At 41.6% G+C, this 27359-nt stretch overlaps 2 protein-coding genes across 4 annotated transcripts in view; both read left to right on the forward strand.

The window, feature by feature from the left end:
• Eprs1 (glutamyl-prolyl-tRNA synthetase 1) overlaps positions 1 to 21570 on the forward strand; it is a 67373-nt gene extending 45803 nt beyond the window's left edge. For all 3 annotated transcript variants that reach the window (XM_034513562.2, XM_034513561.1, XM_034513563.1), the window contains 12 exons: positions 2842 to 2893; positions 4739 to 4948; positions 5290 to 5362; positions 6655 to 6734; positions 6936 to 7037; positions 7740 to 7895; positions 9179 to 9376; positions 11476 to 11649; positions 13526 to 13686; positions 17660 to 17738; positions 21077 to 21141; positions 21224 to 21570. In XM_034513562.2, the coding sequence (XP_034369453.1) occupies positions 2842 to 2893; positions 4739 to 4948; positions 5290 to 5362; positions 6655 to 6734; positions 6936 to 7037; positions 7740 to 7895; positions 9179 to 9376; positions 11476 to 11649; positions 13526 to 13686; positions 17660 to 17738; positions 21077 to 21141; positions 21224 to 21374 (1501 nt within the window). In that variant the 3' untranslated portion in view covers positions 21375 to 21570. The remainder of the gene's footprint in view (positions 1 to 2841; positions 2894 to 4738; positions 4949 to 5289; positions 5363 to 6654; positions 6735 to 6935; positions 7038 to 7739; positions 7896 to 9178; positions 9377 to 11475; positions 11650 to 13525; positions 13687 to 17659; positions 17739 to 21076; positions 21142 to 21223) is intronic.
• A 4642-nt stretch (positions 21571 to 26212) lies between these two features.
• The window catches only part of Slc30a10 (solute carrier family 30 member 10), a 33991-nt gene continuing 32844 nt past the window's right edge, over positions 26213 to 27359 (forward strand). The window contains exon 1 of the mRNA XM_076941579.1: positions 26213 to 26752. Within this exon, the coding sequence (XP_076797694.1) occupies positions 26302 to 26752 (451 nt within the window). The 5' untranslated portion in view covers positions 26213 to 26301. The remainder of the gene's footprint in view (positions 26753 to 27359) is intronic.

The raw sequence follows: 27359 nt of genomic DNA on the forward strand, positions 1-27359 counted from the left end.
TTGTTCTTAAAAATTGCAAATGTTGGTTTATTATCATTAAGACAGAATGCTCATATTCCAGTATCAGCAGATAACTTCTAGTTAATGTTAAAAATGGGTAGCATGTCATCTGCTCACCTGAGACTTTCAGAAGTCACTGTACTTTTCCCCCACCAGGGAATGAATCGGTCGCCACTGTCACAGGTTGAGTATCTGTCTTACTGTTCTGTTGCTGTGAAGAGATACCATGACCAGAGCAGCTTACAGAAGAAGGAGTTACTTGGGGGCTTATGATTTTAGAGCATCAGAGTTCATGACCATCTTGGCAGAGAACATGGGAGTAGGCACTGGAGCAGAGTAGCAGGAACTGAGAGCTTACTTCCTGATCTGCAGGCAGAATGAGAAACAGACTGTGCCTGCCTACCATGGGCTTTTGAAATCTCAGAATAAGCAGAATAAGCCTCAGAAACAAAATGATGGCCAGGGGAAAGACTCTTCTAAAAGCCAAGGCAGTGGGCTACCACCAAGTGGAGCTTCTTCAAATTTAGCTACCTCCCATGTTCGTGTACCATCTCCTTAGAGAACACAGAAGCTACTCCTGGTTTTGTGTATTGACTCAGCTCAGTAAAAGTATAAAATAGTTGGCAAGAGGTTAGAGCTTCTCTCTTCCCTTCACCTTCTGACTACCAATGTAATCAGAGCCCAACTCCAGTGACACACTTCTTCCAACAAGGCCACACCTCCTAGTCTTTCCTAAATAGTTTACCAACTGAGACAAGCTTTCAAATATTTGAGTCTATGGGATGCTCAGCCTTTGAAGCCTAGACAAACTGTGCAGAGTGTGGAAAGCTCTGATGTCTGAAGCAGTTCTATCCCAGATATACTGGGTAAGGGGTACTAAAGCAGTGCTAGTGTGTTGTGTGTCAGCTGAGAGAATAGCTGTAAATAAACGAGTGTTCCTTTTAGCAGCAGCTTATAGACACATTGCTTCGTGGATTTCTTCTTCAAGTGAAAGTTTTTCATAAGAAATAAGAATGTTGTTCCCAATACGACTTTAAAGTTGGCAGTTTAAATATAAAACAGCTGGTTTAAAAACCAGACAGTGAAATATATGTCCTTTTCAATGTTTTTCTGTCTGTTTGAACAGTGTGACAGGTTTCCTATCATGGCTTCTTAGAAAACAGTTTAATACTCTTACTGAGGTGGTTTGGATTTTAGATTTTTTTAGCTTATATCAAATTTAGCTACCTCCCATGTTCGTGTACCATCTCCTTAGAGAACACAGAAGCTACTCCTGGTTTTGTGTATTGACTCAGCTCAGTAAAAGTATAAAATAGTTGGCAAGAGGTTAGAGCTTCTCTCTTCCCTTCACCTTCTGACTACCAATGTAAACTCCCACATTTGACGTGGGGAAAAGAGAATGAAACTGTAATACACTAAAGACTTAGGGCAACACAGCCCTGCTTGCAAACTGGAAAAGATGTTGGTATAGAACGTACACAGTTTGTGATTTTCTGGAGCCAAGCTTTCCTATGTAGCTCAGGCCTGCCTTGGACTGAGTCTTTCTGCCTCAGCACCGCTTTTGAGATTATAGGTGAGCACACCCCCTTGTCCAGCTAAGGCTGAGGCTTTGGGGAAAGAAGTACTGTGTAGAATAGGAATTGAGGGGTGGGTAGGAAATCTCGGACCAAAGAAAGGGTCTTTCACATCTAGGCAAGTATTCTACACCGAATCCCAGTTCTGGTGCTGGATTAGTTGGGATTTTTTTGTGTTTGTTTGTTTACTTGCTTGCTTGCTTCTTTGCTTGTTTGTTTAATTTAAATGTCACTTATTTTTTCAAACATCCATCTCTGCATCTTCTGAATAGTATAGTGTAAAATATAAGTATGTATCTACTTATAGGTGAATATTCATTTATGTGTGTTTAGTGGGTGGCTGCTGTTCTTACTACTTTTTACATTTAATTTCAGTAAGACAACCGATCTTTTTAGCTGTTAATATCACCTGTGTTGAGATTGGTAAAAGCTTTTTTTGTAGCAAATATACGTGAACAAACTTTGTCTTTACCAAATATATTTTAACTGAAAAAGCTTTTGCTTAAAAATAAATAAATGTCTTCTTTTAAAATCATAGTTCTAAACAGGTTTGGCCTTGACAGTTTTCATGGACAACATCTGACCAACTTCTGAAGCTGTTTTAATGCTCGTGCATGCCCATGATCTCAGTACTTCTGAGACAGAGGCAGGAAGACACTACTACAAGTTTGGGCCAGTCTGATGTGCATATCAAGGTGTAGCCAAGCAGGGGCTAAATAGTGAAACCCTCTCTGTGTTAAAAAACAAAGATTAAATTGTTTCTAGATTAAAAACATTATTGTGGAAATGAATATTAAAATATACAAATATAGAAATGGCTGAAAATTAAGAAAACTCTCCTATTTTTGAGCTTGCAGTCTTATTTTCAGCTTAGTCCACTGTGGTTTGAATGTATCCCCAAAGTCCATATGTGAGGAACTTGGTCTCCCAGTTCCTAGAGATAAAAGCATCTAATGTTAGAGCCTTTCAGTGAGGAATTAAGTAGGCTGAATTTGGATGAATGGAATCTTGTGATAGTGTTAATGGCTTTAGCACAGCCACCACTAGCAGCTTCCTTGTGACTTGCTGAGTCCTATCATGCCCAACCCAAGATATGCCTCTAGAGGGCCTGCCCACCCACAGGACTGATGCAGCACCAAGACCAAATAAGTTCTTCTTTCGATTACTTGGTCTCAGTATTTTCTTATGAAAATAGAAAACAGAGTAAAACATAGTATAAAAGCAGTTGCCAAATAAAGGATTCATGTTTCCTTTTGCATGTCTGCAGATTGGGTCTTGAAGCAAAAAAAGAAGAAAATCTTGCCGAATGGTATTCCCAAGTGAGTATGCCTTCAGTTGGCTTTTATGGTAGCATTTCTCAATTCTCAAGTTTGCCTTTGTGTTCAAATTCTAAAGTCTAGGGAGAAAGATAGTCATAAACAATGTGACCACCCCTCCCCCCGTGTGTATGTGTGTTCAGGAATATGCATTTATATGTGTATGTGCACATGTGCATAAATACATGTGGAGGCCAGAAAACAACCTTCAGAAAAGCCATTCACCCCCTTAGAGACAGATCTCTCTTTGGCCTGGGCTCAGCAGTCAGACTAGGCCATTGGGCCTATGCACCCCAGAGACCCTTTTGTCTCTGCTCTTCCTTCCTTTGAAAGAACAAGCGCACCTGTCACACCACTACACCTGACATTTTAGGGGTCTTGGCATCAGTGTTCATGTGTGCAAGGCAGACATTTTTCCCTATTCCTGTGTATCATTCATGATGCCTATTACAATAGCTATCATGTATCAGGTGTGGTAGCACACCCGTGTAACCTCAACACTTGGAAGATGATGGCAAGAGAATTTGAGTTTCAGGTTAGCTGGCCTACATAGTAAAACTGTCTTAAAATAAAAAATAAAAAAGAAATAAAAGAAGGCTGAGGATGTAGCTTAGTGATGTCTGCAGACTTTAGAATCTTGTTATGTGTTGTCTGTCCATGTAGGAAAGTCTAGTTTCCCTCCACATTAAGGAGAGTGTTTCTAAGCTGAGCATAATGATACAGCCTGTAAAAGACTGTCCTAGTCTAAGAGTGAGTTTCAGGACAACCAGGGCTACCCAGAGAAACCCTGTTTTGAAAAGGCCAAAAAACAAATAAATGAGGGGGTTTGCCATTCCTACAGATGAGAACTTTGATTACCACATGTTCTTGCCTTTGCACTATACTGTTGTATATACTGTTGTATATACTGTTCAATATACAAGCTTTTCTCTCTTTTTTTGACCATAATTTTTTTCTTTTTTTATTAATCATTTTATTTGTTTACATTTCAAATGATAGCCCCCTTCCCAGCTACCCCTCCACCAACTCCCATTCCATTCCCCCCACTCCCACCTTTTTTGAGTCTATAAGGGTGCTCTTCCACCCACTCACCCATTCCTGCCTCACCCCTCCAGCATCTCCCTAATCTGGGGCATCAAGCCTTCCTCACCTCCCATTGATGTCAGAAAAGTCCATCCTCTGCTACATATGTATCTAGAGTCCTGGCTCACTCAAGCCTTCCTCCCCTCCCATTGATGTCAGAAAGTCCATTCTCTGCTACATATGTATCTAGAGTCCTGGCTCATTCCATGTATACTCTTTGGCTGGTGGTTTAGTCCCTGAGAACTCTGGGTGGTCTAGTTAGTTGGTATTGTTCTTATGGGATTGCAATGCCCTTCAGTCCTTCAGTCCCTTCCCTAGCTCTTCCTTTGGGATCCCTGGACTCAGTCTTATGGTTGGTTGTGAGTATCTGCATCTGTATTGGTCAGATGCTGGTAGAACCTCTCAGGGAACAACCATATCCTAGGTTGGATCCCTAGGTGAGGTGATCTCTGGATGGCCTATCCTTCAGTCTCTGCTCCATTTTTTGTCCCTGTCTTTCCTTTGGACAGGAGCATTTCTGGGTTTAAAATTTTGAGATGCATGGGTGGCCCCATCCCTCAACTGGGGGCCGTGCCTATCTACTGGAGGTGGTCTACAGGTTGTATCTCTCCTTTGTTGGGTATTTTGGCTAAAGTCATTGCCATTGCGAGAGCCGCTCGCTTCCCTTGAGTCTGGGTCCTTGTAGTGGCTATCCCAGTTCCCCTTCCCCCTCTGCTGCATGTTTCTAAAATGGAGTAGAAGCATGTAGCCTTTTCTCTTTAACAGGTCATCACAAAGTCCGAGATGATTGAGTACTACGACGTGAGCGGCTGCTATATTCTCCGTCCCTGGTCCTACGCCATCTGGGAATCTATTAAGGACTTCTTTGATGCTGAGATCAAGAAGCTTGGTGTTGAGAACTGCTACTTCCCCATATTTGTGTCTCAGGCTGCACTAGAAAAAGAAAAGAATCATGTTGCTGACTTTGCTCCTGAGGTAAACTGGAAAAGATGTGCTGTTTTTATTTTTTTGCAGTTCCCTCTTATGAACTCAAAATTATATTTTCAGTATAGTTTAACAACCAGCTAAGAGAAATGCGAAGCTATTTCTTGTTTTTTTTCTTTTTTCTTTTTTTATAAACTCCTATTTCTTCTACCCGTATAGCACGTTTGGTTGTTATTCATGTCCTCCGACTGGATGACTTGCCCATTTCCTTATAGTAACAGTAGCAAGAATTTGCACTTTCTTCCACTGAGAAAAATCTGAAAGTTGATATGTACTTATGCTCTTCAAAAACAACATTAAAACTGTGTCACCATTGGTTTTTAACTTCCTAGGTTGCTTGGGTTACAAGATCTGGAAAGACAGAGTTGGCAGAGCCAATTGCCATTCGTCCTACTAGTGAAACAGGTGAGAGTGGGCATGGAACTCAGGAGAAAACTCACTGAGCTGTTAGATAGTGTTGGGAACTCAGTGTTTCTGATGTGTACACTCCTTTCTGGCAAAAGAGAACTTACTGAAGGATGGTGAAGACAGAATGAAGTCTACCTACGTCATAGATATGTTATGTGTTAAGCTGTGTCATTACAGAGTTCTTTACCAGTAGGAAGTGAGTCTTGTCTGTCTGCTTTTTAAAGGAACCTTACATTTTAGGATTTTTATTTCTTTTTGTACATTAAGCCATGAATTCTTAGAGATTGGCCTTCAGCTTTGAATGTATTTGGCCAAAGGGACAATATCGTATTTCCTAAAGAGAACGTATAGCCGTTCCTCTCCTCTTTCTCTTTGAGTCTGCCATTTTGGAAAGTTACTGGAAAATGGCTGCCGTCGATTAAAGGGTTTTTTTTTTTATTTAAACATCATCTGTTTTTGTTCAGTGTTGCAGCTTTTCAGAGGGAACTGTATTGGACTTATTCTTGGAATTATAAAATTGCAAATAATGTTGTTGTTCATTTAGATTGTATTCCTGTAGAGTTTTTTGTTGCTTTGTTTTTGAGTTGTAAAGTTCTAATTGTAGAGTTTTTGTTTTGAGGCAGGGTCTCACATCCAGTTCTGGCTGACCTGGAACCTGGTCTTTAGATCAGAGTAACCTTGGACTCATAGATATCTGACTCCCAAGTACTGGGATTAAAAGTACTTGGTACCCCAGCTTCCCTGGGGTGTTTAGAGCACTTTCATGGGACTCTATTGTGTTAGTCTCCTGCTCTGGAACAGCCATCAGCTGGAGTGTCTCTGGGATCTGAGGCTTTGGATTTGGTTAGTGTGCTTCCTAGTTGGCAGTTTTGTTTTACTGATAGTACATTGTAGACAAGTCATAATTCATGGCAAGAGTTTACTTCATTGGATGGATCTAACTAAAATTTCTGATTCTGATACATAGCTGAATTCAGTAATAACATTGACATCTTTAGATTTGATAATGATATTTGTGAGCCAAAGAAGAGAATTAAACAAGATGAAGAATGAAAATTGTTTTCCATAGAACACAGCATTACTAGTATTCACCCAAATAGATCTTGGAGGTAATCAGCACTTACATACAAATAGCTGAAACATACAAAGTATGATCACATTAGGTAGATTTGTGTATCTTCATAATGAATCAGACACAGTTTAATCCATATTAATTACATTGTGAATTTAATCATGTCAGCCTTCAGGAAGAAACCAAGACATAAATGTCTCTATTTCTTCACTTTCAGTAATGTATCCTGCATATGCAAAATGGGTGCAGTCCCACAGAGACCTGCCCATCAGGCTCAACCAGTGGTGCAACGTGGTGGTAGGTGCACATGTGCTTTAGTTTGTCACCATTTCTCAGGTTTTGTGGCTTTGTAGAGCACGCTTTCCTTCCTTTGAACATGAAAGCAGTTTTTGAAGTATTTTGGATCACAATAATTACTTTTGGTTATTGATCATGTAAAGCTGTTGATAAACCCACTGTACTTGCTGTACTGACTGGCTTTGTCCTCTCATCTGGCAGCGCTGGGAGTTCAAGCACCCACAGCCCTTCCTCCGCACTCGGGAGTTCCTGTGGCAGGAGGGGCACAGCGCCTTTGCCACCTTTGAGGAGGCAGCTGACGAGGTAGGAAGGGCCTGCTAGGCTCCTGTCTTCAGGCCCTGCTTTGTTATTGTGTGGCTTATGCTATGTAAAACCTGTTTGAAAATAGAAAATTAATTCAAGAGTAAACAAATTTAAAAAAATGTTTCTTGGGCCGGGCGTGGTAGTGCATTCATTTCTTTAATCCCAGCACTCAGGAGGTAGAGGCAGGAGGATCTCTGTGAGTTCCAAGTCAGCCTGGTCTACAAGTCAAGTCCAGGACAGTCAGGGCTTGTTAAACACTGAGAAACCCTGACTCAAAAAACCAAAAGCAAACAAACAAACCAAAACAAACAAAACAAACCCCCCAGGGGGGAAAAAGAAAACCAACCAAAAAACTGCTTATTGAAATTTTACTGGTAAATTTATTATTTTAAATTTTTGTATGATTAAACAGTTAGACTTTAGTTTGTAGCAAAATTGCAGTCATGATTATTTTCTAAGGTTTTTTACTCTGATTACTGTATATCGCTCAAGCATTTTTTCTCTACATTTCAAATTTATATACACTTAGATGTTAATTAGCTGATTGCTTTTTTGTTGAATATCTTCCTTAAGTCTCACATTGGCTTCTTTAACCTTCCCATAAGGTTGTTGTTGTTTGAAGTACTTTTTCCACAAACAATCTGAGATAGTATAGATTGACAAGCCTATAGAGAATAAACGTGCTTGTACATGTTGTTACAGGTTTTACAGATCCTTGAGTTATATGCTCGAGTGTATGAAGAGCTCTTGGCAATCCCTGTGGTGAGAGGAAGAAAGACTGAAAAGGAGAAGTTTGCAGGAGGAGACTACACAACCACAATAGAAGCCTTCATATCAGCCAGCGGACGCGCTATCCAGGTATGAAAGTACTGTGACTACGGGTGACTTCTGGGCAGTTCCGACAGGTTTTGCTACTTTATTAGTATTTGGACAACCAGTATAGAAAGCAGTACTAAGGTTTAAAACATAAAATCACCAGTGTGTGATCTAGTAATGCCTCTCCCTGTGACAACATCACTTGCTAAAAAACAATGCACAACCCACAGTAGAATATTTAGTCATAAAAGGAATGAATTCTGCCATTTGCAGAACCATAGATGAAATTAGAGGTGTTTGTGTTAAGTGAAATAAAGCAGGTATTATTGCATGATCTCAGTTGTGTGTGACCTCTGAGAAAGTGATTGTATCTAACTTGATAATAGGACTGTGTTTACTTAGCTGTTGGGGAGAATTGGAGTTGCTCAGTAGGCATTACGTTTTAGTTCCGTAGCTGCAGAATGTCACACTGTGGCTAATGATCGTGGCAGACACCTATAATCCCAGCTCTCTGAGGGAGTCTGTGGCAGTGTTAGCTACGTGGTAAGACACTGTCTTTGAGGGTTAGGGGGATCTGCCCTGTTGGTGTGCAGGAGGGTAACTATCAGGAGTTATCAGTGTGTGTTTTTTTAAAAGAACACTGAAAGGATCCAAAAAAGGATTTTGGCAGTTTTTACCAGAAAGAAATAATAGATTCTTGAGGTACATTAGCCTGATTTAAGCATTATAAAATGTGTGCGTGTTGCCTCATTATGCTGATTTTAAAAGTGAATAAAAAAGTAGTTTCTGGGGATGCAGCACAGTGCTTTTCCAGCGTGCATGGATCCCTAGGTTGAATCACCAGTGCTCCATTAACCTGGCGCCATGGTGCCCACGTGTAACTCACCTACAAATGGAGGCAGGAGGATCAAGTATTCGAGGCTACTCTCAGCTCCATAGTGGGTTCTATGTCTGTATGGGCTACGTGAGACCCTTCCCAAACCCATGGGAAAGGAGGAGAGAAAGGAACAGTGGAGGAGAACGCATGTGCGTTCTACGCACATCAGTGACGTCACGCTGGCTTTCTTCCTGAGTTCCCAGGCAAGAGCTTCTGGAAATCTTACCTGCAGTTACTCCTGTTGAAAGGGGCTTCCTGGAGTTAGACTGTGTTGGTTTTAACTTGTCCTGCTCTCTTGTCATGTCAGTCCTATTTGTATTTTAAGCATTAATGTCAGAAAATTAGGTAAACCAGTACACATACTGTCAATCTAAAGTATGTGATCTTATAGTAATTATCTTCAAAGGCATAATAGTTTAAAATTAAAGCCTTTGTTTCCTTATTTTAGGGAGCAACATCACACCATTTAGGCCAGAATTTCTCCAAAATGTGTGAAATAGTTTTTGAAGATCCCAAGACACCAGGAGAAAAGCAATTTGCATACCAGTGCTCCTGGGGCCTGACAACTCGAACTATTGGGGTGATGATCATGGTCCATGGGGACAACATGGGCTTAGTGTTACCACCCCGTGTAGCATCTGTCCAGGTAAGGAAAGTATTTCTGCTTATCATTTCTTTTGTAAGATTATAGACTATGTTTATAAAGGAAGCTTGAAAAGGTAGATTTCTCTGATACAGAAATAATAGAAAATTCAGCCTAGGCCACTATACTATGAAAATATGTGTACATTTGTATTATTTATTGTCTTAAGAATTTTAAAAATTACTTCATTGAAAACTTTTAAATTTTTTATTAAATTTATTCATTTATTTTCTGTATGAATGTTTTGTCTGCCTTTATGTCTAAGGACCACATGCATCCTTGGTCATGTCCACCAAGGTCAGAAGAGGGCATTGAATCCCATGGAACCGGAGTTAGAGATGGTTGTGAACTAACTTGTAGATGTTCTTAATTGCTGAGCCATCTCTCTAGCCCTAAAACTTTCTTTAGAAATAATTTTTGGATATTATTTAGAATTCCTTAAATAAACTATAGTAGGTTAAAAACATTAGTAAGTTATATTTAGCTATTTAGTACATGTTGGAGACAGATTAGAAATCACATAGATTGATTTGTGACAAGATTCAGTTATTGGAAAGCAGACTGAGGATTGTGTTAGCAATAAATCAGTTCATGTTGGACCCCTGAGAAGAAAATGTCTCTGCATCAAACATCCAAACCAGACTGGAAAGCCGTTCCTACCAGCTTTCTATGGTCGTGGCTAAAAGACCCGGGGCTAGAGAGATGGCCTGGTGGGTAAGATAGCATACTACTGCTCTTGCGAGGACCCAGGTATGGTTCTCTGTACCCACATCCGGCGATTTATAGCCTCTTATTCAGAGGGATCCAGTGCCTTTAGCCACACTGGGTGCATGGTAGCACCCATCTTTAATTCTAAAACATTAGTGGTAGGAGCAGGAAGATCTCCTGAGTTCTAGGCCAGCCTGGTCTATATGGTGAGTTTAGAGAGGCCAGTCAAGGCTACATAGTGAGATTCTGTCTCAGATAGAGAGACCCCAGCAAGCTATAGGACAATATGCCCTTGTTTTCTTGATGTAGACTTAAACACCTAAACTCTTTTACCAAGAAATATTTGGAGAGATGGAAGACCATGTTTTCAAAGGAAAGTGGAAATTTGGAAATGTAGCCAAAATGACAGAAAGATGAAAACTATAGTCTTCCCAAAGGTGATAAAAAGGAGAGGAAGGAGATTCCAGTGCTTCTCAAATGCCACTGGAGATGCTGCAAAAACACCAGGTCAGGTGACCTCAGCAGTCATCACAGACAAACATAGGAACAGAAAGCAGCTACCTAAAGGAGAGACACGGAAGGATGGGCATTACTTATTGCACACTGGGAGATGAAGAAGGGCCTAGTAGGCCACAGACTCAGAAGAGTGAACCGGAGGAGGCTGATAGAGAAGAGGTTGGGAATGGAGAGGAAATGGCTGTCTTGTACTGTGCTGCAAGTTCGATGTTCATATGCATCTAACGCTGACGTCACTATTAACACTATAGGTTTCCATACAGCTGATGAGAGCCTTTGTAGAAAACGTGCTTTTAGAACAATGTAAGGCATAGCATTGCAAGAAGTACCTGGATAGTTAGATTCTTTTAAGCCTTTTGGTGTTGGATATTATTTAATATTTAATGGCTTTTGTTGGCATAGTTTTGTTTTTAATATAGTGGCCTAGCAGCAAACTCTAGGAATTCCTGTCAGTAGTATGCTTTGGATGTATTTTGGATGCTGCATGTTGTGGGATTTTTTTTGTTTTCTTTGTTCTGTTTAAAGATTTTATATAATTTACTGTGTGTGCATACATGCTTGCCTAAGTGTATGTCTATGTATCACATGTGTGCTGAAGCACTCAAAGGTCAGAAGAGGAGTTGGACTCCCTGGAGTTACTTACAGATGGTTGTGAGCCACAATGTGGGTCTGGGGAACCAAACCAGTTACTGCAAGAGCAGTAAGTGTTCTTAACCACTGAGCCATCTCTCCAGCACCATGTTTTTAATTGTAGTAAAATCACATATATTTAAAAGATCATTGGCAGATTTTAACGTAGTTCATTATTGTAGGCTCTAGATGATTTGTTATTGCAGATGTCATTATGTGTATGTGGTGTGTCTGTGTTTGGACTCTAGGTGGTAGTCATTCCCTGTGGAATCACAAATGCCCTGTCTGAAGAAGACAGAGAGGCACTGATGGCAAAATGCAATGAGTACAAAAGGCGGCTGCTTGGCGCTAACATCCGAGTCCGAGTCGATCTACGAGACAACTACTCCCCAGGCTGGAAATTCAATCACTGGGAACTTAAGGTATGCTGGAATTCTGCTCGGGTACATCTAGAACTTAAGGAATTTTTTGTTACCTTCCCATATTTATATTTATATGTTCTTCATTAAACTCTAAATACAGTTCATACTGTGTAATGGGGGTTTCTGGAGTCTGTGTTTGTTACACTAATTCCTGTGGTGGTTCAGGGAGAATAGCTTAGTGGAAGAACACTTAGTGTGTGCTTGGCCTGTCTTTGATACACAGCACCGTGCCTTGTCTCCCTAAACGTTTTCGTGGCTACCGGTTCCTATGAGGTGTTTGTTTATACTAAATAAGCCTCATGTGGTAGGCAGGTTGCAATGCTTATATCTGGAATTCAGTCATCAGCGGAGTGAGGTTTCTGTGATGATGGAGTCCTCACAGGTTTCTAGTCTACCTGGGCACGCATCCACTTGTTGTTTTCAACTCTGCAGACAAAGCCTATCTAATTCTGCCTTCATGTTTGTGTTATATTTACATTTACTGCACAGCTTCATTATTAGGTAATATACACCTTAGTTTCATTTTATAAACTTTTGGCATTTACCTTTATTTTTTATAGCTATGATAGAGACTTTTAAGTCAGTCTGGAACTTTGGAGTCAAATATATACCAGCTTACATTGTAGGAGTAGTGTGAGATCTTAAGAGTGGATGCTTGATTTGCTGGGGTTGTTCACAATTAACTGTCTTCATTGCAAAGCCACCAGTGTTTATCAGCTAACATTAAAATGACTCCTAAGGTCACTCCGTGCTGGGGTTAGTGCCAGTACTGACCCTGCTTCTTTGTGTGTCATACTTCTTCACATGTTCCCCTACCTTCAGGGAAGATAGCAGCAGCTACTTCTTTAAGCCAGTTTGTGTGGGGGTACAAAATGTTAAAGAGGAAACTGTTGCTGTTAGCTTAATCAGAATGAATCACTTCTGAATCCCTCCCCCCCCCCCCCCCCCCCCCCGCCGTCCCCCCCACTTCCCTTTCCCCTTTTCTTTCCTTCTGTTCTGTGAGGGTCAAGTAGGCTTACTAGCATTCTCTCAAGTTTTCCTTTGGCTTTGACTTGAGTATTGTTCAGCAACTGTATACACAGACACACATACCCCTGATTTGCAGTGTCAGAGTCCTGAAGTAGTTTTTTTTTTTTTTTAAAGATTATTTATTTTATGTATATGAGTACACTTGCTGTCTTCAGACACACCAGAAGAGGGCATCGGACCCTATTATAGATAGCTGTGAACCACCATGTGGTTTCTGGGAATTGAACTCAGGACCTTTGGAAGAGTAGTCAGTACTCTTAACTGATGAACCATCTCTCTAGCTCCTGAAGTCGTTTTGAAGGCTCTTACACTCAAATTTAATTTAAGGCCTACTGTTTTTCAGAGAGGGTTTCAGACCCAACAAATGCAAGCTCTCCTTGGACCTGAAGGGTTTCAGTCCCATCAGAAATAGATCAAAATGCATACGACTTGAATATGCAAGAATCTTAAACTAGCATGTAGCTACTTTTTAAGTTCCCTGATGGAAACCTCAAACTTTATCCCAAAGCCAGCCATCTGAGCTGCACTTAGTAACTCTTTTAGCTTGAATCTCCTTAACCTACAGTAACAAGAATTTGAGGTGAGGTCTGGCAAACAGTGCTTTATCAAGCCCAGCAGGTGATTCTGGTGTATTCTATAGTTCCAGCCAGAGTACAGGTTTACTAGGAATAGTCTGGGATGTACCAGTGACTAACCCCTCAGTGTCTTAGTGTGTCTTTGGTTTCAAGATGTCTCTACTCTTCCATGTGCCATTTGTGAGGAAATGGGATTAGTAGATGAAGCCATGATACAGGCTGTACGAAACTTGAGATACACGTGTGCAATTTTAACCTGTTTTGTTTTACAGGGAGTTCCAGTCAGACTTGAGGTGGGGCCACGTGATATGAAGAGCTGTCAATTTGTAGCAGTCAGACGAGATACTGGAGAGAAGCTGACAATTGCTGAAAAGGAGGCTGAGGCTAAACTGGAAAAGGTTTTGGAAGACATCCAGCTGAACCTTTTCACAAGGTAGCGCTGTACATTCACTGTGTCTCCTCACTTCTCACTAATGTTGGAGACACAAACAGTGGGTCTGGGGATTATTGCAACTGAAAGCAGCCATACCCTCCAGCCCCAGGGCCACTTATTATTCCTTCTGTACATTGGACTTGCAGCAGGCCTTCCTAAATGCATGTTCCCTGAGAAGCTGTGCTCTGTGTGTTGAACCAGTGGGTATACTTCAAATCCAGGCTTCTGTAACAAAAACGTGAGGGTTGAAGTCGTGTGTTCTTAAGCACCGGTACAGATTGATGGAACCCAGGAAGCTTTAGTAAATATCAGCACTTTCCCTGAGATATTACTTATAGTGGTCTACAGAGAAGCCAGCAACTATAGTGTTAAAAGTGCCCCTGTAATGGTAGGAGAGCCTGCTCAGCGGTTAAGAGCTCAGTTGGGTACCATTCCTGCAGAGGACCTGAGTTTGGTTCCCAGCAGACACAACAGACAGCTTACCACTTGCTGTAACTTCCAGCTCCAAGGGAATCCAGAGATGCTTCTGGACCTCTTGGGGACATACACACATAACACACACACACACACACACCCCACAAAAATAAAATAAATGGAATTGATGCCTTAGCAGTTAAGAGCACATACTTTGGACCTGAGTTCATTTCCCAGATTCTGTGTCAGAGGCCTCACAACTGCCTGTGACCCCAGTTTCAGGGAGTCTGATCTCCTCTCACAGCTCTGTTGGAACCAGTCACAGAGATAGCACACACATACAATTGGGCATTCACAAATGCACATAAAGTAAAAATAAATTAAAAGAAAAAAAGCTCCTCGGGGGATATGAGTAGCCAAGGCTAACAACTACTCTTGATTGGTTTTCGGGAGAATGAGATAGTTGAGGCATTGGGCTGGCCTAACCTAAGAGGATTTTTTTTCCCCCTCTGCCTACCTGAAGCAATGAGTGGAAGGCTACGGCTGCTATCACTAGGCATAGAAGCTTGGTCTAAGTTTAGAGAAGGCAGCCCATGTTATATTTATTCTTTTCCTTATAATACTCTATGCCTAGTACATAGTGGATTTATTTATTGAGACAGGGTCTCACTATGTAGATCAGGCTAGCCTCAAATTCATAGAGATGCACCTGTTGCCTCTGCTGCCTCAGTGCTGGGATTAAAGGCATTCACCACCATACCTGGCCACATTTATTGGATCTCAACAAATCTGACTAGAAGAGAATAAACTAATTTTAGCCTTACCTTTGGTGCTTGGTTGTTTCTAGGCAGCTAGTTTGCAGCTTTCTCTGGACTCATTCATAAAAGTGTCTTGAACAGTTATTTTAGGATTTGTTTGGTGTCTAGATAACATGATATGTTTAAAGTTTCTCTGTACTGGGAACAGGAAATGTTGTGGGTGAGGCATTGGAAAGCTGCCTGCCCTTGCTGTCCTCAGGTGTTTCTCTCTGTTCTCAGTCTCCTGGAACTTGAGGAACAGAGATTGCTGAACTTCATACCTAGAAATCCTGACTGTGTAGTTTTAAGATAAATTTCTAGTTGGCTAAGGTTTCTCTCCTGTGATTCATGTTGTGCCTCAGGTTGGAAAACCAGCATCATTAGTGACAGAAAAGCAGTTTTCTCTTGTTTTTTGTTTTGTTTTGTTTTTCTTCCTTTCCTCTGATTGGTCATCTGTAGTTATAGAATCTTAGGCATTATAGGTATGAAAGTACTTAGTAAATACTTGATAGAAGACTTTATTAGTAAAAGATGATGTGTGTGCGTGTGTGTGTGTGTGTGTGTGTGTGTTCACGTGTGTTCACATGGGTACATGTTGTTCACATGGAGGCCAGGGGTCAACCTCAGATGCCTTTTTTCAGGTGCCATCCACTTTATATTTCTTGGAGCCGAGGTCTCACTGGATTGGAGCCTACCAAATATGAGACTAGCAAGTCTCAGGCATCCTGGGATACAGCATGTACCATATATGAGGCTGGTTTTGTTGTAGGTTTTATGAGCTGAACCCAGGCCCTCATGTTTAGAAAGGGATTGAGCTATCTCTCCAGGCTCCGGGGGTGATTTTGTAAAAGCAAATTATTGTTGTATATTTTGGTTTTTGGAGATTGGCTCCCCTGTAAACTAGATTGGCTTCAAACTTGAGGCTGGCCTTGGATTCCTGACTCTCCTGTCTCAGCCTCCTAGTGCTGTATCCTCCTGGCTTAGCAGGGACGTCCAGCAGCTTGTCACTCGCTTGTTCTTCAGTTTGCACATAAGGTCTGTCCATGTTGAATACTTCATACTTAGTTTATTTTTAACAATGTTTTTTGTTTTGTTTCTATAATTTTTTTTCACTGATGTGCATGCTCATTATAAAAAAGTTGTGGCATATGAGAGCAGAATTTCTTGTGGAAGCCACATCTAGGTAGAACTACTAGGAATATTCTGGGTGGGCTTTTTTTTTTTCTTTCTTTCACTTTTCTATATGAGTGTGGAACTATGAGTCATTCTGACTGTGTGAATTCAGATTGCAATAGTCAGCATGCATATACTTTACGTCTGGTTTCATTTTTTATCTTGTATACTTTTCAATGTGCATTATAATACTTGCTTATAAATATAGGGCCTTTGAATAAGTCTCAATTCTATATGTAATAATATTACTAAGGGAAAGCTGGATTAGGATAACAATGCATAGTTAAACATAAGGTAGCAATGCATACTGGGTCATGTTTGATTCTTTATTGTGTCAAGTATAAAGAAAGTAATACACCGAATAATTTTACTGAATTGAGGACATAGCAGTGTAGACTTATCACAAAGTTGTATTCTTGAGGTTTTCCCTTTTTCCACAGCGCAGGCTCCTCCTGTGTAGCCTAGACTGCAAGAGATAAATCCTCCTGGTGGTTTGCTAGATTTAATGTTAAGGTTTGTGGGTTCCTTGCACTGTGGTACATCCCAGCTTCCTCAGTATCGGCTGTGGTTAAAGAAGTCATGTGTGAAGTAGACTAACCTGTTATGACCAAGAAAAGACACAGATCTGTGAGCATCTTTCCTGTTCTTACTTGAAACAGTGTGAGGTTGGCCTACAGGTCCAGTGCTATACTGTTCAGGAACTTACCAATTTATTTCATTGGTTCTGTCGTCACCTAGAATTTAATGACACTGACAGACCAGATCACAGCCATGTCAAGGCAGTGCTGGTGGGTGGTGGGTGCAGGAACATGCATACTGCCTTTGAGCTCAGGGTGGGAAACGCCCATGATTTTTCCTACAAAAATGTGACAGAAAGGGGAAAAGCGGAAACAGGTTTGACTGACAGCTAGCAATTGCTAAGAGTTCACAAGTTCTTAGACCTGAGATTCAGAAAAGAACAACTGTCTTTTTTTCCTTCATTACGACATGTGTGATTTTTAATGTAGATGAAAATAATACCTGATACCTGAGGCTCTTACATGGAGCCAGGCATGGTGATTTACATCCAGTATCACTAACTGAAGCAAGAGGACCATGTTCCAGGCCAACCTGGGCTACATACATTGTAAGACCTGAGGGGACAGGAGTGTTGGATGGTACAAAAATATCTTCAATTTGTGTCTGTGTGTCTGTGCTTTTCTTTGTTGTGATATAGTCATATCTTCATGTTTCTATACTTCTTCTACAGTGTTAACTATTTTTCCAATATTGTAGAAGGGAAAAGTAGATGAGAAGGGCTTGAAAAATAACAGACGTCCACAGGTGGGCTTCAGGACTATTCAACAGGAATAACAAAAATAGCACTTGCCTGTTGTATATGTGGCAAGCTTCCCATGCCTCTAGGCTCAAGTGGTACTGCAAAAAGGTGACTGGCTTCTCTGTGGCCACTGCTAGTAAGAAGTTAATACTCACAGTAAGTTCTTCTAATTTTCACTTACTGTTTCACTAAAGCTTGTTTATCTTGGGATTTAAAAGAAGCTGTCACATTTATAAGAAACGTTAATGTATTTTCTGATTTATTTTGGTAGGGCTTCTGAAGACCTTAAAACTCACATGGTTGTGTCTAATACATTGGAAGACTTTCAGAAGGTACTAGATTCTGGAAAGGTAAGAGACTTCCAAAACAGTTTTCTTGGTTTTGTTTGTTTTCTTCAGAGTTAGGGATTGACTCTCTAGGGTCTTACCTGTGTTTGCAATGCTGTATCACTGAGTACACTTCTACTAACTTTCCAGTAAATCATATTTTAAAACTCTCTAAACTTATACTTTGTATTAATCTCTTTTTAAGCCAGTCAATTAAAATGATTGTACATTATTCAGCTTCATATATTATTAGAATGAATCACTTATGGACTTTAGTATTCTGGTATTCGTGTTAAATATGCAGCCAGTCCCGTGTCTCTAGATTACAAATGAGGGAACCATGGGCCAGAGTCTAAACAAATTAGCCCATAGAATTAGATGCCAGAAGTTAGACTTCTCTAACACAGTTTAATGTACTTCCTTCTCAGATTTTTAAAGATTTCTTGTTGAGAATAAAAGATGGAGGGTTTTTTTTGTTTGTTTGTTTTTGTTTTTTCAATCATAGCCTAATATATATCTTGCTCCAGGTACAGAGGAAACGATCCCACTCACTCTGCTGATCTGTAAAAGAAATGTTAGATAGATGATCTCAAAAGTCCTATCAGATCCTTACTTCTTCAGCATTGGGCTTTGGTTTACTGTTTTTCTGACCTTTTACCTTTCTGTATTCTATAATGTCCCCTTGAGTCATGCTGCATGCTTGTAATAGAAGACTAGAGGCCACGCGGCCATCTGCTCTCAGGTGTTTCCTTCCTGTGCTGTGTGTATGCATTGCTTTCTCTTTCCTTTATTGAGTTTTCTCTGAGCATTGAGGATTGGGTTTCAGGCTTTGGCATGATAATGCTGGGCAGGCACTTTACTCCTAAGCCATAGTTCCAGCCCATTCTTTTTGTTTTGAGTAAAGGGCTCCTTCAATTGCCTAGGTTGACCCTTGAACTCACTCTATAGCCCAGGCAGCCCTTGACTTATAATCTTCCTCCTTCTGTCTCCTGAGGAGCTTGGATGACAGGCTTACATTCCACCAGACTCAGCTTCCCCCACTAATAATTTATAGAATTAGAATAGATAGAATTAGTCACTTTTGTAGAACAGTTTATTAGAGAAATTGCATAGACAGTAATATAATACCATATATATATCTCCAAGATTCATAAGGTATTAGTGGGTTGTATATTTTAGTCTAATATTAGATAAATTACTATGGGGGTTTTACATTTTCAAGTGGAGCAGGGTATTTTAGTTTCCTGTTTAAAGAATACACAGGACAGTAAATAGATTGCTATATTCAGTAGTCAGTGCCTTCTCCTCCCTTACTCCGTGGGGATTATCTCAGCTGTGCTGACTGACCATCAAAAACCTTTGGAAGGTTAAAGCTAGGTAAAACTTCCTCTTTCCTTGGTAAAGGGTTGGAGAGGCTAGTCTGCTCACTGACTTTCAAGTGTGCTACTTTTCACTTTAGTTTACTTGCTGAGATTATGGTGCTAGGGTCTGAATCTCGAGCTTCAGGCACGATAAGCAAGAGCCTTCCTACTTGAGCTACTTGGTATTTCACAGTAAAGAGACAGGCTAGGCTTGAGGTCACTGTTGAGCTAGGATGTCTTATAACTTTGGATCCTCTTGCCTCAACCCCTAAGTAGCTAGAATTACCTCTCTGTGCTACCAGGCTTTGTTAGAATAACAATTTGTTCCATCTACTACAATTATTATTATTTTATACATTATACAATTTTATAAATGTACTTTTTTATACATTTTGTTTACAAACATTAAAGGTTGGCAGCTCTCATACAGGGAAGTGACTGCTACACTGGCTTAGGTCTTGGGTCTTTTGTCTCCATTTTCATGTCATAAAAGAATTTTTATATTAAAGCATATATATATATATATTTACTGTCTGCTCTCTGCCCTTTCTATCTGTTCCCAAGCCTTCAGGACACACCTAGAAATGTGTTACTTCTGTAGTCTTAGAGGCAGTTAATCAGAATAGCAGTTGATACATTTCAGAAATTAGACTAGCACAGTCACTGAGTGAGCATAAGAGATTAGATCCTAGATTCGTGGAAAGGCTTTGCAGAGAAACTTTTTGTTTTGTTTTTGAGACACTGCTGTATAGATCAGGACTTAGAACTCTGCCTTGCAGGCAAGCTCTTCATTTTCAGAATGTAGAACACTGAGAATTGGTGAAATGTTGGTGAGCAGCACTGGCTGCCTCTCACCAGCCTGCCCTTCTCTGTCACGTCTGTTGCATGAGTGTGTGCATGCCAGAGTGCACACAGAGAGGGCAAAGAACAACCTGGCAGCGGTGCATTCTCTCCTCCCACTGTGTTGATCCCTGGGATTGAACCTACATTGTCTGGCTTGGTGGCAGACACTCTCCCCTCCCGGCCAGGTCTCCAGCCCTCGGCTCTTTTCTGTGTTTCCTTATCTAGCTGTCTTCCCAGCATTAGCATTAGCAGTGACCTCTAGAAACTACGCAATTGCCATTGCAAACTGTTCCTGTTTGCGTATGAAAAATAACTGGCCTGTCAAATTTTATTGAAAGAAAGGGAGGAGAAAATCCCTCCTTCCCTTTCTTCTTCTCACCCTCCATTTTGAGGCCTACTGTGGACTGAGCAAGGTCTGTGCGCATGCTGGGTAAACACTGTACCACTGAATTCATATCCTGTTCCTTTGTGTTTAGCTTTTATTTTATTTAGAGATAGGCACTCTTGTACTTGCTTTGTGCAGACCTTGTCAGACTTTGAACTTGTGATCCTTAAGCCTCAGCCTTATAAGTAACTGGGATTACAGGACAACCCATTTTCAAATAGGAAGTGAATTTCAGAATTCATATAAAATACCAAGTGTTGATTCTGCCCATTATTAACTAGTCCAAGGAAAATTGAAAGGTTGATTTCCCTGATAAAAAATGATTTTTGTCTTTTGTAAACCTTTGTACTTTAAAAGTTATTCACTTACTCCTAACGTGTTAGAAGCATGTAGGATCAAGTGCAGGGTGCCTGACTGTTAGCTGTTGCTGTTACATTCCCTTGAAATCACTTTATTCTTAATCATCCCCTTTCCTCCTCCTGACAGCCAGGCCTGTGGGCCTGTGCAGGAGCTACAGCAGAGCTCACCGTGTCACAGCCAGTTATCTTTAGTGTGTTGCAAACATGACCTTGTCTAGTTTTATGAGTGTAGATTTTGGATGGTGTAAAATACCATTCTTTTGTATACTTCTGAGTCAAGTTCCCAGTGTGTTTGCAAAGGTAGCTTGGCCCCCAAACCCTGGGATACCCAGCCCTTCTGCTTGAAAGGTGAAAAGAGAACTCAGGTGCTTCCCAGGAGCTATAACGGCAGAATGCGTTTTCTTTTCTTACTAGGTGGCACAGATTCCATTCTGTGGGGAAATTGACTGTGAGGACTGGATCAAAAAGACAACTGCCAGGTAAGTGTAACCCTGATTCCCTGCACCAGGAAGGACGCAGTTTACAGCAGGAGTGAACTCACTTCTGTCTCTTTAATTCCAGGGATCAGGATGTGGAACCTGGTGCTCCATCCATGGGAGCTAAAAGCCTCTGCATTCCTTTCCACCCTCTGTGCGAGCTGCAGCCGGGAGCCATGTGTGTCTGTGGCAAGAATCCTGCCAAGTTCTACACGTTGTTTGGTCGGAGTTACTGATGGACGAAACAGAAGCCTCTCCCGTCCTTTTTTAAAACCAATGATACTAAGATCTTCTCAGATGCAGTTTTTCTTTTTCATTTTTTAAAACTTCTAAAAAGGTCACGAGATATACAGCTATTCTTATGCCTAAATTGACAGTGGAAAATACTTTTCTGTAAACAGCCAGGGTAATAAAAACCATGAACTAATTGTATTTTATGTACTCGGTTCATCTCGCAATAGCAGAATTTTACATACAAGGATGGTCTTCAGAAGCCTACTAAGTGCAGCTCTGTGATTCTCTAGAAGCTGTCTTCACCTCAGAAAGAGTACTGTTCTCTTCATGCTTCACTTTGCATGTTCCCATCTGTCCTACGTACCATGTCTCACTGAGGTCACAGAGGACCAGCCTGCAAGCCCAGCCTGCAAGCCCAGCGTGAACATCTGATTCTGTGTCACCATGCTACACTGATGCTAAGGACCTCTGTGCCTGCTGACACCCCACCCCCAACCCTTTTCTTAGTTATGTCTTTCATTGGCTCTTCCCACAATACCAAACAGCATTAAATAGGCTAATAAGTCCCATTTTTTAGCAGTTCAGAGCTCTCTCTTGTTTTTCATTAATATCTTGGGTCAGTATCTCCCTTCATCCCTAGCCCATTTCCTCCTGCTTGGAAGATTAATACTGATAAAATATACTCCCATCACCAACCCAGAATTTGAGATATCCCAGGCAGCCTCTTCCTGCAGCACAGTGCTTGCTATCCAGATTGTAGGCTGGCAAAGTAGGTTGCTGTTGCTTTGATTGTCTTTCCGTCTTAGACCCTCATAGGTGTGTGAACACCAGGCCAGGCTCCATAGTTTCAAGGGTGTTTTGGTTTTTTTTTCCCCCCAGTATATAGTTTATTAAGATAGTTTTTCTTCCCTCTGAAATCACTTTCTAGTTCTCACCATTTACAGGTCAAAGTGCAAACACGTTAGCCTAATCTGGCTCACTACCTGTTCATGTTCTTTAGTGCAACAAAGACCTCTGCATTTCTCCTGTCTGCCTGTTTGCCTGCAAATGTATGTTGCACTTCATTTGGAGCCTACTTAGTAAAATTTTTTTTTTAAACATTTATTTATTTACTTGGTGGGTGAGTATGTACTTTCCCTGGCACATGTGGAGGTCAGAGGATAATTTGATGGAGTCAGTTATCTCTGCAGTGTGGATTGTGGGGATTGAGCCCAGGTCACCGGGCTTTGTAGCACTTGCCTGCCTGTGTAGCCAGGCTGGTCCTCCTTGCGCCTACCTCTGACACCTTGGTAAATACCTTGTTTCAGGACTTCCTTTTCAGGTCAGAACAGAAAAGCCCTTTAAAAACATGAGAATTCTTTGCCATGCTTTGAAGAGTATGGTTTTAGTTAAATAGAGGAGGGAAGGAATGTGGTGTAAAGGCAAGTTGTACTTCCTGTAGCAACAGGAAGTGTCCCAGGAAGCTGCGAATTAAATGCACCACACAGCCTGAGCAGGCAGTTTAGAAAGTAAAGTGCTGAGCCGGGCGGTGGTGGCGCAGGCCTTTAAACCCAGCACTTGGGAGGCAGAGGCGGGCGGATTTCTGAGATCGAGGACAGCCAGGGCTACACAGAGAAACCCTGTCACAACAACAACAACAAAGAAAAAGTGCTTGTAGGGTACGTTTCAGACCTTAATCTCAGTCCCTGCTAGCTTTTCTGTAATCCCAGCTTTGAAGGCAGAGACAAGAAGATCCTGGAATTTACTGGCTCACCAGTCTGGCCAGTTACTGAGCTCTGGTGTCAGTATGACCCCGTCAGTCTCTAAAACAGTGAGTACTAAAGAAAGCCTCTGATGTTGAGCCCTGGCCTCCACACTCACTGGAAGGCAGGAAGCACAGCATGCTGATCTGAGCCACATATTTGTGCTCCGAATCAGTCTCTTACTGGCTATGGCAGTTCCAACTGTTTTGTCTTACTCTCCATCCTCAGACCAGTGTAAACTGGTTTTTGGAAAATGGGGAAAAGTCAAGCACTACTTCAGGTTTCTCTACTTTTACGATGAGATCGTTAGAACAATGCCTAGCACATTGTACATGGTTGGTTCCGATTTCACGGGCCAACTGGAAGTTGCTGCTAATATGTGGCTTTAGTCACAGTGAAGTTTGTCCTCTAAAAAGTGTGTATGTTGGTTTGGAGAAAACTAGTAGAAGCTAAAGATGTGAAATTGTTTACTTTCTAATTCACGGCAAAATCATAAAGCATAGATCACATATGTTATATTTTATATTGTGGCCTGGGGAGTCTGAGAGGGGAGTGGGCCTCTGGAGCTTTTTTTATTTTTTTGAAGTTTCTGATGAGTAAGTAGAACAAACACTGAAGAGCCTGGAGTTTGCCCCCCCTCCCAAAAGTCATTATTTAAAGGAACTCTAGCTGCAATAAAATAGGGCTCTTTCACTAAAATTACAACTCTGATAAAATTGGGGGTCAGCTAAAATATCAATACTTTTTCAAACTTTATATCTCAAAGGGTGCTAATCTGCCAGGTGTGATCCCCATCTGAGCTCCTAGCACTTGACAGGCTAAGGCAGGAGGATTATGAGCTTGAAGTTAGCTTGGGCTGCATAGTGGGTTTGCATAGTGGCCTTCTCATGAAATGACCAAAGTGAGAAGTGTACGCACACTTCTTAAGAGGGTGCAGGAACTATTTGCTTTAAGTCGACAGCCAAAAGTCATACAGTCATCTTTGGGGATCTATGGAGGATGTGGTCCTAGGACCCTACCACAGAAGTCTACTGATGCTCAGGTCCCTTATAAATAGATGGTAGAGTATTCCCATGTAGTCTGAACTCCTGGCATACACTTTAAAACGATCTTCAGATCATAACATCCATGGATGTTATGTCAATAGTTGCTATGTAAATAGTTGCTACATTGTTTAAGTGTCCATGTAAGTACAAATGCAATTTCCAATTTTTGTTTTGATGTTTTTGTTGAGACAGGGTTTCTCCTGTGTAGCCCTGGTTGTCTTGGAACTAGCTCTGTAGACGAGGCTGGCCTCAAACTCACAGAGATCCACCTGCCTCTGCCTCCTGCGTTCTGGGATTAAAGGTGTGTGCCACCAGCACCCAGCTTTTAGTTGTTTTGAATCTGAAGTCGGTTGTATCTTCAGATATGGAACCCATGAATTTAGAAGCTGACCACCTGAGTTAGAGTCACAAAAGTGGTTACTTAGTGCTCACTGCTGCAAAAGACAACCAGGCAGATATGCTATTGGCTCCGATCCAAGTCCACTAGGGCACCTGTCTTATACACCTTAGCAATTTCTAGTCCTTCGTGAAAGAACTTTTAAATGATTTCTTTGTGCTAGTAGATCACACACATGAAGGCTTTTTAGGATTTGGACAGTAAGAGCAATTCATTGGGCTGCTGGTTGCACAGCTCTGAGTCTGGAATTGAGTGCAGAATGTTTCATAAAACAACTGAAGAGAAGGTGTTTTGATCAGCTGTGAAAAAAAAATCACCCCTATTGTAGTTATTAGTCATCTGTCACGTAACCATGATACCCAGTGTAGTAGGTTCAAGAATGACTAGGGAGACAGATGCTGCTCCCCTTTCTTTTTCCGACAGCCTTTGCTCCTAGCTTGTCACTCCTACTGTCTAGAAGATGATCACCAGAATCCACTTGGTAGCAGGAAAGAACAGATTCCAAGTGGTCCTCTGACCTCCACACTAGCCCAGTGACACACACATGCTAACCTCCGTTCTATAAATGTAATTAAAACAAAATCTTTTTAATTCAGAAAAGCTATATAGTGGGTGGCTATTCCAAACAATATAGGCCACTTGACGACTACTAAGCTTTAAAAGCTGTAAGTGCCTATGGGATAAGGTGTTTTTAAGTAGAATCCAAATTTGTTCCAACAGTTAAGTCATTATCTGGCTTTCTTCCTAAAACATTGGCACTAGCTCCTCCAGTTTGAAGGTCTGGACCTGTCCTGACCACTGGGGATAATTTTCTTGCTTTTCTTATGAAGACTGGAAGTGGGGTAGTTTACTTGGGGATGAATGAAAAAAAAAAGAAAGAAAGATGACTGTTCCTAGGTATGGAGGAGGAGATTAATTGTAGATATGTGGGACAGCATAGCCAGAGGCAGGGACATCAGGGAGAGTCTAGAGTGGACATGACCAGACTGAGCTGGACCATGTGTGGAAGGGAGAAAGGGGAGCAAGGTACAGCAGCTAGGAGGCCCTGGGGTACAAAAAAGATCAAGTAACAAAAATGGTTGGATTATACAGTGAAGAGCAGCCCAGCCCCCTAAACTGGAGAGTTCCAGTTAGTGGCAGGGTATGCCAGCCAGAAGGACCCCTTCACAAGTAGGGACTGAGGGATGCAGGGAGAACCTGGCAGTCAGGTCCATTTCTATGTGTTAAGTAGGCGTCTCAATCATTTAGAGGTTAGAGGTCAGTGGGCAAAACAGTGGGAATGGCCATTTGCTTGGTATAGCTCTCGATTGGCAACCCGAGAACGTTCCATCTCCCACAGATTGCATTCACAACAACACACCTAGGAGACAAGACATGGCCATCGATGCCAAACAGCTTGCTTTATCAGCTATAACTGCACGCTGCCAGAAGCTGGAAGGGCTCTGCCTATGGGTAAGCTCCTACAGGACGGGAAGACATGAAGTCCTGTAATTAAACATCCAAACAAACAATTCTCAAGTCTACACCTTAAGCCAGTGACTTCCATTTCCACAAACCCAGGCTCACGTGACATGTCTTGCTTAATTGCCCTTTAAACTGCTTTATGACTTTATAGCAGCCTATAAAAGGTGATTTTCAAATATGACAGGCGCTGAAAAGCTGAAGGGGAGAGTTATCCAGGAGTTGTAATCTCTAAGCCTGCCAGGAGTTCTTGCCTTCCTGAGAAAGAGGAGCTGCCGCAGCTATGGGGCGATACTCGGGCCGAAGCTTCCGTCTGATCCTCATGTGCGTGGTCAGTGTGGCCCTCTTTGTGCTGGAGCTAGTGATTGCACACATAGGCAACTCCCTCTCTCTGGCCTCTGATGCCTTTGCTGTCCTCTCCCACTTGTTGTCCATGATCATCGGACTGTTTGGCGTCCGGGCCAGCAATATCAGGCAGCACAAGAAGAGCACGTATGGCTTTCTCCGGGCAGATGTCTTAGGGGCATTTGGCAACTCTGTGTTTGCCGTGGCCCTGATGTTCAGCATCCTGGTAGAAGCCATCAAAAGGTACATCAGTCCCCAGAAGACAGAAGAGCCCCTGCTGGTTCTCAGTGCTGGAGTCATCGGGCTATTTTTCAATGTTCTTAACTATGTCATCTTCTTAGAATGCTGTTACTGCTCGGGACCCAGGCCCCAGACAGACACCGAAGCAGGTAAATACCTCCCTCCAGGTGGCAGTGGCAAATTTGTTGAGTCTGGCAGGTGCTCTTTCCATTTGAGGGACCTCTGAAGGTGCTATTAGCAGTGGATCTGTTCTTTATGTGGGCTTCTCGTTCCTGTGACTTTACAGTAGGATTGCTTTCAGTCTGAAGTTCCTTGTGAATAAAAGCATGTTTAGACAAGTGGAGAGGGACTACAGAGCAACGGAAAAGTCTCCCTATGCGACTCACTTTGGTTTATCCAGCTGTGACATGGCTAGGTTTGAGTGTAATGTTACTGTATTAATGTCTCCATAAAACATGTTTTAAAAGTGCTGGGTTACCAAGCCACTCAGAGAAACCAATGTATCAGACAGCTAGCAGGAGTATGTTAGGGGGATGCTACAGAAAGTGAGTGAAATAGGATGATGTAGAAAATCTTATTTATGGATGGGAACATTTGCGTGTGGTTATGAACATTTGTTCTTGGGAAATACTTTTAAATCTTGAGAAACAAGTTAGCTGGGTTACATGTTAGAAGATCAAACTAAATCTTGGAAGAGAATAGTGGAACCATGGCTTTTTATGAGAGAAAGAGAGAGAGAGAGAGAGAGAGAGAGAG

Source organism: Arvicanthis niloticus, chromosome 10 (assembly GCF_011762505.2).
Source record: "Arvicanthis niloticus isolate mArvNil1 chromosome 10, mArvNil1.pat.X, whole genome shotgun sequence".
NCBI lineage: Eukaryota > Metazoa > Chordata > Mammalia > Rodentia > Muridae > Arvicanthis > Arvicanthis niloticus.